The sequence below is a fragment of the Scophthalmus maximus genome, chromosome 21 (assembly GCF_022379125.1).
Source record: "Scophthalmus maximus strain ysfricsl-2021 chromosome 21, ASM2237912v1, whole genome shotgun sequence".
NCBI classification, from domain to species: Eukaryota; Metazoa; Chordata; class Actinopteri; order Pleuronectiformes; family Scophthalmidae; genus Scophthalmus; species Scophthalmus maximus.
Genome location: NC_061535.1, coordinates 62,614 through 75,251, shown reverse-complemented (window position 1 = coordinate 75,251; position 12,638 = coordinate 62,614). Strand labels below are relative to the sequence as shown.

General features: G+C 42.4%; 1 protein-coding gene across 1 annotated transcript; it reads right to left on the bottom strand.

The window, feature by feature from the left end:
- Positions 1-131: 131 nt before the first annotated feature.
- On the bottom strand, positions 132-12,135 carry LOC118291513 (collectin-12-like). Its single transcript, XM_047329974.1, has 9 exons — positions 12,072-12,135; positions 8,355-8,477; positions 4,377-4,463; positions 3,235-4,278; positions 2,317-2,814; positions 1,171-1,307; positions 927-1,036; positions 290-439; positions 132-153 (listed from the first exon to the last, which is right to left on the bottom strand). The coding sequence occupies exons 1-9, from the start codon at positions 12,133-12,135 to the stop codon at positions 132-134; spliced, it is 2,235 nt and encodes a 744-aa protein (XP_047185930.1).
- Between the last annotated feature and the right edge of the window lie 503 nt (positions 12,136-12,638).

The following is a 12,638-nucleotide window of genomic DNA, read 5'->3' as shown; positions in this document are numbered from 1 at the left end:
GAGACGGTTTGCTGCTGCAGCCCTGGGCTCATTTCAAATTGTGTCACTTTGCTCTCTCCGTAAGGACTCTCCATGTGTCAGTGGACCAGTAGCACATGGGTGAAGTCTAGCTGCTCACTGCAAGCTTGCTTTCAAGACATCGCTATGGTCTTGCTGCAGAAAAAGAGAATGACATTAGGACACCCCTGAGAATAATATCCTAGAGATATTTGTTGAGCGGAAAGAAAACAGCTGTATCAGGAAAGGAAAGAGAAGACAGAAACAGCTAGAGGGCCAGACATAAATTGACGTACAAGTCTCCATTTCCTTCTCACAGATGTAGCTTATGAGATCTTCACAGAAGAAATCGTTCCATAACCCTTCATGGATGAGACCCGCACAGTCTTCTCCCAGTTGGTTCCCCTGGCCCCAGTTGTCAGGTTGACCTGGTTTCCACTTCCTAAAGGCAAACAACAGGGGGCGATCATACATCAGATTCACAGTATCTGAGCTAAGGCTCTGGTGGAAAACCGCAAAAGTGGGACAAAGAATAACAGATTTTTTTTGTTCCATCATTGAAAATTTCCATTGACTATCATTTATCATTTCCTTTATTTGCTCTTTTGTAAGCGATAATGTTTGTCTTAATGTTGGATTTTTGCTTTTGTTGTACAATGTACACAAAGAAAAGACTGCCTTTATTTGGATGACCTTGCATAAATAATGGTGGAATTAATTTGTAAGTATTTGCTTTGTTTGAAGAGGCAGCAGGATTGAGAAGTGGAGTTTTGCAAGTCAATGCCATCAAAAAGTACTATAAAGTATATCACTTTGCTTTGTGCTTATTATTATTACTGGAAAGCAGTACTTTGCCCTGAAACAAAATATCCATCGGAGGAACAGAAAATCTTTCCTATGACAGAAATAGTTTTTGTTTTAATACTGACATGAAAGCAGGTTGAGTCCCATCCAGCCAGTGCCACACATTCTCCTCCTCCCTGTCAGTCAGACCAATCCAGAAATAACCCTTTCCAAATGTCTGTGTCTCTAGCCATTTCTGAGGTCACATGAGGACAGAAAAAACACTGATTTATTAACTAGGAAGTTACCTCACAAGTTATAGAGCAATGAAATACGATTAGAGAATTTCATTAGTTGTTAAGGTCCAAAAATCCATTGAAAATTCGTCACCTGTTCCTCCATATCATTGATGATCAGCAGTAAAGCGGACTTTGATTCACACATTGCTTTTGCATCATCAAAACTGTGCAGGTCTTTGGAGAAAAAGTAGCACTTGTCTCTGTGGTTTACCCACTCAACGGAGCATCCTGCAAAACATTGAGCGATTTCATTGAATGAACCGAAAAGCATCACATTACTATCGATGATAAGATTAATTCCACCCTCTTGTCTGTATGGTAAATACAGTATAAAGCTACAGCCGGCAGCCAGTTAGCTACCACGTAGCATTTACCACAATGCTGCTGGTAAGTGGATTTTGTTAACTTTGAAGATAGACAAATTATCTGTTTCCCACTGTGTCTTTAAGATAAGTTAAGCTAAGATAAACTAACCAGTTCATGGTTTCACATTTACTGCACAGATATGAGAGTGGTATAAGGTCTCATCAAAAGCTCAGCAAGTCAGTGAATTAGCATAGTTTCGAAAATGATAAACTATTCTACCAGGGGTCCTTTTGAAGTGTCCAAATGTCCACTTTTGGGGAGCGCCTGGACATATCCATGTGTAAAATATAAAAATATTTTTTAGTATTCTTATCAGATTTGGACTGGGACTAGGCAAGGCATTATGCTGTGGTCTCATTGTGCTTTCGAGCTAATAGGTCTGAGCTACGGTCAGTCTGCAGGCATTTGATTCCAAAAAATTGAAGGCAAGGAAAAAATCCTTCAAATTCAATTTGTTCAAATTTGGGTAACTCAATGCAAGGAGCACTTACAGTGATTCAGTAACGGTAAAACTTAAGTAGGTTTCTTTTCAAAAGAGACCAAGAGCATGCATGTAAGGGATTCAAGAGCAGCATTCAATTTATTTTGTGTTGATATGTTTTGGACAGGTGTTTTTGACCAATTTTACAGGAATGGCTAGGTTTTACAAACAGTATTAATTTTCTAGAATGATAAAACAAATCATCCTGGAGAGACAAAATTTTGATCAAGTAACTGTACTACATTTTCATGCTAACTAACTCTGCATTTCTTCAGGATCTCAGTTGATTTTAGCAATGTCCAGAAAAATAAAATATACAACAGAAGCAGCTGAAATTATTTTGTCTCTACAAAAAATGTGTTAAAACTAAAATAATTAGAAGAGCCTTACCCAGGGCCCACAGCGTAGGAGCTACAGCCTCATCCTGCAGAGACACAGGGCCCATAGAAATAACTGGAGCCCACATTGGGATTCCTGGTTGTCCTAGTAGCCCTGCAGGCCCCGGGGGCCCCACTAGTCCCGGCAGACCCCTTGGCCCCTGCGCTCCGGCGGGTCCCACTGAGCCTCTGATACCTGGTGGGCCCTGTACCCCCTGAGGGCCAGGCTGTCCATCTCTTCCAGGCAAACCAGCAGTACCTGGGTCTCCTTTAGTTCCAGGGGGTCCAGCCCTGCCTCCTGACCCTCGGGAGCCCTTGGATCCAGGGCCACCAGTTGTGCCTGGTAGACCTCTTAACCCTGGCAGACCTGGTGGTCCAGGAAAACCCTGCTCTCCTTTGGGTCCCGGTAACCCTGGAGCACCCCTTTCCCCTTTCTCTCCCTTTTGGCCAGGCTGACCAGGTTGTCCCTGAGGTCCTTTGTCTCCTCTTGGCCCTCTGGGACCAGGAGGACCTTTAACATAAAAGATAATAGTTAAACTTTGAAGTATTATTCTAACAAATAATGCCACATGTTGGGAAAAACATTTAGTTTTTCCTCTCTTGCTGAGAGATAAATGAAATATTGACACCACTCTTGTGTCTATGGTAAGAATGTGAAACTACAACCAGCAGCCGGTTAGCATGGCCTTATAGATCTTCTCCTGGAAAACTCCTGAATAAACTACACCTTCAATTGTTGCATACCTTTTGACAAGGGTAGCCTAGCTGTTTCTCCCAGTCTCTCTATTTTGTGGAAAGTTAACTGGCTGCTGGCTCAAGCTTCATATTTACTATACCAGTCAGTGGTGGAGTGGTATCAATCTTACCAACTGACGTAGGCAAATAATTTTATTTTCCAAAATATGAAACGCACGGACGCACGCACACACACCTTGTAAAATCGTGAAGTTGGTTATTAGTTGTGAGTGCTTGGTGTCCACCAGTTTCATCTCCTCCATGACAATAGAGAGGTTGGTGACCTCCTTATCCAGACGTGCTGCCAGTTTGTCCTGGTGCGACCTCAGACTGGATGCATCTGTCTGCACATCTGTCATACTGCTGTTGAGGTTTATCAAGAAGTCTGAGTGAAGACCAACTGCCTCAGAACAAGTACGTAACTCATTCAGGTTAAGGTTGATGACACCCAAGAGCTGCGTGGCGAAACTGATGTTGCCGGTCACACGGTCCATACTCTGCTCTGATTCATCCAGCCGTACCTCCAGACGATCAAACTTGGTCGAAGTGAGGTTGATGAAGTCCCTCTGCTGATCCACAATCTCCTTCAAAGTTTGGTCATGTGCATCAGCCAGTCTCCTAGTGTTCTGGAGTTGGTTGGCCATAAACGTGAGCAGTGATCCCACATCGTCAAGGCTATCGTTGTTGGCCTTTGCTAGAGCTGAGGCATTACTCGGCAAGATTTGCAAGGTTTGCACTTTACTTCGAAGCCACTCATTATCAGAGTGTGTCTGTCGGGTTGTCTGCTCAAGGTTTTGAAAGTCATTGCGCATTTTCTGGATTGCCTGGCTGGTGTCATCCACTGAGCGCTGCAGAGCGGCGATGAGGCCTCTCTGTTGGGCCTGTGTGAGGTTAAGGCTGCTGATGCTGAGCAGTGCTTTGTTTTGGAGTCTCACCTGCTGCTGTAGTTCTCTCTGCAACCTGGCCGTATCTTCCTGCAGACCTTCAATAGTGCTGCCGTAGGACTGCAGGGTTCCATTTACAGAGTGCAAAGTGGCTGTATTGGCCTCCAGCAGTCCCTGGATGGAGCCCTGGCTGCTCTGGATGATTGAGCCAGTGTTCTGCAGCTGACTCAACTTAACTTGATCACTGTGGATGTGTTCCTCCACTGCTGACAGCTGCCTCTGAAGAGTCCAAATGTTGTTCTTGATAGTCTGAATCTCTGTAGTGGTATTCTCCAACTTCTCTCCCGTTTGATTATCTGAAGATGGTGATTTGCACAATACATGGAAAATTGTTTCATCCTCTCATTGTAAATTTTAATGAAATTTTAAATCAGAAACTGTACATGAAACTGACCAAGCTTTTTCATATCAGTCTCAACAGCCACTATCTTTTCTCCATAGTTCGCGATACCTTCAGACACACTGTCAACTCTTTGCACCACTGTAAAAAAATAGGACAGGTAGGACAAGGTTAGTCAGTCTCATCACAGACTCTGTGGTTGCAGGAAATTCTCGCCAATTAATTAAGGACAGACATAATTTATGAAAGGGATCAGAGAGGAAACTAATGGAATTAACTGTCATATATTTTAAGAGATGTGTCTGCATATCTAGAGGATAGTAGGCATGTAATAATGGTATAATTGATTTACATAATCTCTTGGCTTAGGCCCGTTCCAATATGACAGAGGCAAAGACATGGTGGAAAAATCGGAATGTAATGCAATTCAATTTAGTTTAAGAGAAATAAAAGGTATGCATAAGAAAAAAGACAGAGGAATGCAGGAAGAAATTGTGAATCAGCAAAGATGGAGTGAGGCGATCAATGACAGAGACCGAGGTTAAAGCTGCATGGGGACCTAGGGGATGTCTTCAGTAAACAGATGGATCAAAGACAGTCCAGAGTAGACAGATGCTGTGGCAGGGAGGTTCTTCCCGGCCCCACGGGCGACATTAGCATTCATGTCCTCTGGAATGTGGCTGGGATTCCAAGGAATCAGCCCACTTCTACCATCAACCTCACGATGCCATCCTTTAACTGGGAACTGCATGAGCTCCTCTGCAAGGAAGCTGCTTTTTTCCAGCTGTGTACTATAACACAGTTGTTCAGTCACAAGAAAAAGGCTGCCACCTCCAGAGAGGCTACCTACTCTAGAGAGGCTGTCATCCACAGAGAGCATGCCACCTCTAGAGGTCACATCACCAGAAAGACAAGAAGAAATTACATTTCTTGGTTGCATCCATTCCACTCACATCACTGTACCCAAAATATGAAACTACAACCAGCAGCCACTTAGCTTAATACAAAAATGAAAGAAAAGTGTTAGAAATTTGAAAATGTCAGGCACTTTAAGTCAAATGTTCGTTCATTAGCGGCAGCCTTGGCTGTTAACAAAAATCGCTTTTATCTGTGTCACGGTATAAACACCGCCCATTATTATATAATCGGTTGTGATTGAACGGCAAGTTTTCTGCCAGAGGAAATCACTTGCCAATGGAGGGGATCCAAACCGTATTCTGGTAGAGCAAATGATATGAGCCCCCAGAATTCGTCTGGGTCCCAGGCTAGAAGAGGGGAACACTCGCACCGGAAATTGCATTTAGTTATAGACCGCTAGACACGAGGTGACATTGCGAGAAGATAAGGAGACATTGAATTCAAGGTTTAAATTCAGTCAGAATGAAATGGGACCACAATTAGCAAACAGCAAATATGTCTTCCAGTGAGGGGTGGTCTCTGAGTGAGTTGAATTGATTGTTATATTCGTCACGAAAGCTACTTTTCATATGTGGGTTAAAACATTTTTAAATGCAAAGTTCCTCTTCAGAAGGAAAGATAAAATGTACAGGTCATGTCCTTTTCCAGTCAGTCTTTGAGGAAATTAATGGGATTTAAATCCTCAACAGCCCAGAGACTTACTTTATATTGTCTTTGGTAATGTCAATCAAGACAACAGGTTGTAGGGAGAAGAAAGAGGTCCCCAAAAATTCCTTGCATCAAAACAAGAGTCACAGAGGATGTTTCTGTGGGCCAGTGATGGAGGACAGAGAGAAAAGCACACGGTTTAAGTGCATAGAGTACTCTGGGTCTCACTCCATAACTATCTGGAGCTGGGAGAGTGTTTATGCTCAGCTGTGGTTCCCTTGACACAGCAGTGCTCCAGTGCCATTAAAAACCCAATTTCAGTGGGTTCTGCTGGAAATGCATGGAGTTCACTCGCTGCTCATTTGGGATCAATTAGGCCTGCATTAACACATGCAGCATGGAACAAGTAGGACTGACTTGAGCTCAGAGAAGGGCTGTCATTGTTCATGTACTCAAGGCACACAGATAACCCCTTGAACATGTTGACTTCTGTCACGGTGAAGCAGGACCCAAACTTTAAATAGACTTATAATAAACTGACAAGAAACCAAACTTACGGAGTCTCATAGTAAAACAAAAACAAAATTTAACTAAGGGTGTCCACGAGAGCGGAAACAGAAACAAGGTCAGGAAACGACTGGGGAAAAACAACAGGAACATACTGCTGAAGACGACCAGGAAAACAGCAGACGATCCAACACAGATAAAGGGAAGCACAGAGACTAAATACACACAAGGAGGGCAGGGCAAATAGAACACAAGTGAGACACGTTAGGAACAGGTGCAGACAATCACAGGGGCAGGAGACACAGGAAAAAAAAGACACCAGAAACTAGACACAGGACAGGAAGTGAAGCACCACAAGGAAAGGGACTTCAAAATAAAACAGGAAACCAGGAAAACAAACAAAATGAACTACGAGCGGGAACTGGATGTGACAGTACCCCCCTCTTAAAGGCCGAATTCCAGACGGCCAAACAAAACAAAGAAGCTTCACTGAGCAGTTCTGGGGGACGGCCCGGCGGCCGGGCAGGCAGGAGTAGCAGCTCTGGGGGACAGCCCGGCGGCCGGGCAGGCAGGCGTAGCAGCTCTGGGGGGCGGCCCAGTCGATCAGCCCGCGGACTGGCGACGAGTAGGATTCAGCCGAACTACTGACGAGTGATGCATCGATTGGCCCACCGACTGGCGACGAGGAGCAGAGTTCGTCGAGATCATCGACTGGCGACGAGGAGGATTTAGCTGAACCACTGACACGTCGAACGGCCCACGGACTGGCGACAAGGAGCATAGTACGTCCAGACCACCGACGAGGAGCGTGTCGATCGCCCCATCGACCGGCGACGAGGAGCAGGCTTGGCCGGACCGACGACGAGTAACCTGTCGATCGGCCCACCGACTGGCGAGGAAGAGGAATCGGCCGGACCACCGACGAGGAACGTGTCGATCGGCCCACCAACTGGCGACGAGGAACAGGCGTCTTGGAGACCACCTTGCAAGCCTAGTGTAGAGCGGCCTCTTTATACTCCTTGCCATTGTCTCTCTTGCATTCCCCATAAATACACCACAGTGTATAAACCAAATCATAAATGTCTAAATCCAATAAAGCACCTGCTGGGTCCATTGTGTTGGTTGGATCGTTCTGTCACGGTGAAGCAGGAAGCAGGACCCAAATGCAGAGGTGCACTTTAAATAGTCTTTAATAAACTGAAGAAACCAAAGTTACGGAGTCTTGTAGTAAAACAAAAACAAAATGCAACTAAGGGTGTCCACGAGTGCGGGAACAGGAACAAGGTCAGGAAACGACTGGTGAAAAACAACAGGAACATACCGGTGCAGACGATCCAACACAGACAAAGGGAAGCACAGAGACTAAAAACACACAAGGAGGGCAGAGCAAATAGAACACAGGTGCCATTTTCACAAATTTGAAAGAAGTAGGGGGATAAAACTGTCACATATGGGAATGTGGGAAGAAAAAAAACTGAGAAAAAGCCAACAAGGAAGTTTATCTCCACAAAACCTGAATACCTTCCCTGGCTGGTTGGAGTGAGTTTTTTGAGTGTTGGTCAAACTTTTCTTTGTAAGAAAATGTTTTGTTTGGGTTGAACTGACTCTTAATCTGTGTCTACCAGTGACTCCACAGATAATTTTGGTAGATGTGATAGTTCTCTTATTTATTGTCTTTAAATAATGACAAATTCAATAAAGAACAATGATATCATGCACCATGGACAAAAACTGTGATCAAATAGCAATGCTCATATGTCCTGGCAGCATGAAGAGCAGATATAGTGGTTAGATCTCTATAAGTGAATCATTTGACCATATTTAAAATACAAACTGCATCATTATAGTGATGTTAATTGATGTTTGTCCTCCTCGTACTGTACTGATCAGGTCAGAGCGAAAGAAGAGAAGAGTGTAGTTTTGCAAGATAGCTCAAAAGGAGAGATCTCACAATCTTACCTTTATATCCAAGTACAGCAACAGCGATAGTGAGGAGAGTACACAGCACATAGAGCAGAGCTATGGAGGTCTTCAGTGCCCATTCATTCTTACACTTAGTGCACTGGATGCCCTCCTGGATCCCTGTGTAAAACAATGAGGAATATACCACATGATTCAAATTTGGTGCCTTACTCTTCATGTCGAGGAGTCCCACATCTGGACAAACACTGTTTGTCCCCCCCCCCCATTGACTTGTTTACACTCAGCGACATGTTCATTTTCCTGAACTCTGTTTTCACTCAACAAGCTGCCTCTATTTCAGTCTCTTGTGTGCACAAAGATTTCTTGTCCAACAACAACTGAAAGTGTAGTGAACTTTTGTGCTGTTCTGGTATAATGCAGTTGCAATGAAATTCAGTTCACATACCTTCATATGAGGAATAACTCTCATTCAACATGAGCCTCTATGGGCTCTTTAAAATGTAAGTTTTCATGCCTAGAAAACATTTGTCTTTGAAAGTACAGTTTCAGCTCTGTGTGTGGAATGAGTTGCTCAGCACAAAGTGGTTACCACAGCTGGGTTTGAGATATCAAGAGTTAACAAAGTCTTCCCTCAACACCGGTTAAGATGTATGCAGAGAAGTGCATTTTGAGAATACAGTCACGATAAATGATTGCATTGAATCATTCATAACTGCTGACCTGTTTGAAGTGTCAGCTCATGCATGCTTCCACAATAAAGCAAGCACATCAGTTTATCAGTTCACAGTAATCACAGCACTGCTGAACAAATTTACTGTTCCAACCCAAACACTCTGACAGTGTTTACAAATCTGCTGCGCTGAAATGATACCAAAACACTTGGTCATGGTGTAAACTATTACACAAAGGCTAGTCTATTTCAGTGCACACTTGAGTGATGATCTTCAGCCACTTGGTGGATGAGTGGAGAATTTTGGGTTGGCTGTCAAATATGGAGAACACCTGGCATAACACAAAACTACACAACAACAAAAGACGGGTTTTCGGTTTCGCAGCTCTTCTATGAGCGCAGAGAGAACAAACATCAGATGGAGCAGCAATTAGCATTTCTACAAGTTAGGCAATGCCAGATTTTCAACAGAGTTCAGACGTTCCGCATGTAACGTAAACATGAAATAGTAAAAATGCCATATTTTCCCTCAAAGCTAATGTGTGCTAACAACGTTAAGGGATATCCAATACAGCAGGCATAAAAAAAATACTATTGGAAGACACATGGCATCTAATAGGTTTTTATTCCCAATTAAATAGAATTGAAAAATAAAACATCATCATTAAGTAATTAGGAGACATCTGGGATAGATAGAGCACATCATACACCAACAGGGCAACTAAAACGGTCGCCATTGCGACTAACTTTTTGATTTTGCGACCTTTTTTTCCCTGCCAGTCGCCAGTGGTGACCGTCCAGACGCAAATATACAATACATAGAAATAAATAATTAAAATAGAAATGGTCATATGTTTCGTTTCTGTTGCCCGTTAACCTCTCATCTCCTTCAACCCAGTGTCACAGATTTTCGTGCTCACTGTCATGAAATTGTAATCTATTAAATGTCCCTGAGCACGATTATCCGACTTTTTTCGTAGTAGACACGAAAATGAAACCCATGTATTTCAATGGGCAGCAGCACTACGAGCTTATTGGTCGAATGACGCATGCGCACACTGCACTACCGCCGTATCAGTGTGGCTAGGAAGCTAGGAAGAGAAGACACAGAAGGTAAGTTTCTTTGAAAGTCTCTTAAAAGGTTTAGCAACATTATCGGGGCTCTTGTCAATCAGGATCATTCGTCTTTCTAACTCACAATAGCGCACACAGCAGTTTTAACGACGGTGTTTATTCTGTTTACACAGTTATCGTAATGTCACTAATACACGCAAACCACAATATAAACTGGCAGCATGCTACATACTCGTTTCCTCTAATCATTAATAGTGAATTAAACCATGAGACAGTCAACGTCCAGTTCAAATGTGGGGTTATTTTTTGTACTTTTTTGTAAATAGTTATTATAATTACATTATATTGCAGATTTTTTTCAGCATATCATGAGACCTCACCATATTACAGACAAAACCCAACAGTTCCCACAATGTGCAGCACTTGGCGACTGCGGAGGAGAAAAAACTCCCTTTTAAAAGGAAGAAATCTCTGGTAGAACCGGACTCAGTTGTGGGAGAAACATCTGTCTTGACCGGTTGGGGTGAGGAGAGACAGGAGGAGAGAAGAGAGAGAGAGAACAGTTGTATAACTTCTGCTTTAATCTCTACCAGACTGATACTTATAATTACAGAAATAATAATGACACATAATAAATGCAATGATGTTATTATTTTTATTATTATTAATAAATAATAATGACAGGTTTGAATCCTGCATCTCTGGAGTCAGAGATACACTAGGAGAGAGAAAACAGAGTTAGTGACATGTATTGTAAATACATGGCATCAGAGAGGGAGAAAAAGTGGGGGGGGGGAGAGATGCTCCTGTCATTATTTTCATTATTATTACTATTATTATCATTAATTACATCATTGCATTTATAAGTGTCAGTTTTTCCGTAATTATAAGTATCAGTCTGGTAGAGATTAAAGCAACTGCTATACAACTCCTATCTCCCCCAATTTGTTTAAATTACATATCACTAACCCTGTTTGTGTTTTCTATCTCTCCTAGTGTATCTCTGACCCCAGAGCTGCAGGATCCAAACCCGTCATTATTATTGTTATTATTATTATTATTATCACTAATAACAACAACAACGTTATTGTAATTGTTTGTAATTATAAGTATCAGTCTGGTAGAGACTAAAGCGGCGGTTGTACAACTGTCCTCTCTCTTTCTTCTCTCCCCTCACCATCTTTCTGCCTACCTGTCCTCTCTTCCCCATTTCTCTCCTCACCCCAACCGGTCGAGACGGATGACCGCCCACAACTGAGTCCGGTTCTGTCAGAGATTTCTACCTGTTAAAAGATAGTTTTTTCTCTCCAAGTGCTTTGATCGTTGTGGGATTCATTGGGTTTTCCCTGTACTATTGTAATATTGACCTCACTATGTAAAGTGCCTTGAGACAACGTATGTTGGGATTTTTGGCGCTATACAAATAAAATTGAATTGAATTGAATAGATGCTCATGATATAAGTTCCCCCAGCAGTCTTGGCCTATAGCAGCATAACAAAGAAATGGTTCAGTAAACACCTGAGCAGCTCTAACTATAATCTTTATTGAAGAGGAAGGTTTTAAGTCTGTGTCATCTGCCTCCCTGGTTCCAGAGGAGAGGAGCCTGGTGGCTGAAGGCTCTGCCTCCCATTCTACTCTTACAGACTCACTGTAAGGACAAACAGTGGCCCAATGTAATACAGATGGCATGTAGAGTAGCAGTAGAAGTAGAAGAAATCATCATCCACTAAATTAAACTGAAAAACATTAATTATCTAATTTCTAATTTCAGGAAGTCCATCACTCTGAATGTGAAAAACTGTCAATGGGTACAGCGATAGCTTAAGCTATCACACACTGTTTTACAGTAATGAACACTGAGGTGTTGGGTCTCCCTTCAGAGGATTCCTTGCCATTAGCCAGGGCACAGTTAAATCCTCAAGAGAAATTTGGCAAATATGCATTGATTTATTCTGAAATCTAAATACTGTGCATAGATTGTATTGTGATCATATTTTCTTCACAGAACAAAACACGGAGAGGCTGTCTGTCATGTCCACGTCCTGCTGAGCCTGAGAGAAGCGCGGCGTCATCATGGGATGTTCTGCAGCAGAAAGCCCCAAACTGCTGGGAGGAAGCACGGCCATATCACCTCAGATGCCTTTTGGAATCTGAAGCTGTTGGCCTCTCACTTAATAAACAGAATGGTTTATTTATATTCTTTTTTTCTCTCTGTTCAGTTGGAAGGAGTTGGCCAGGTCCTGGCAGGTGAAAAATTCAACAATTAATTTGTTAATTTAAACTTTGGTTATGTCTTTCAAGCCTACTCATGATGCTACTGTTAATACATGATTCTCTTTCCAGTTAAATGTGGTATTCAAGAACTGAATAGAGAAAAGAATGTGAGGTGCATGTGTTTTTTAAAGTTAATGTACATCATTTATATTAATGCTATGTGTAATTTTATTCAAATTACTAATGTGTTTTCAACAACTATAATGCTAGTCAAATGCATTCAACAGCAAATCAAAGATGAAATGGTCATATCCGATTTATGGGAAACAATTATTAGTTATTCCATTTTAGAATGCATATT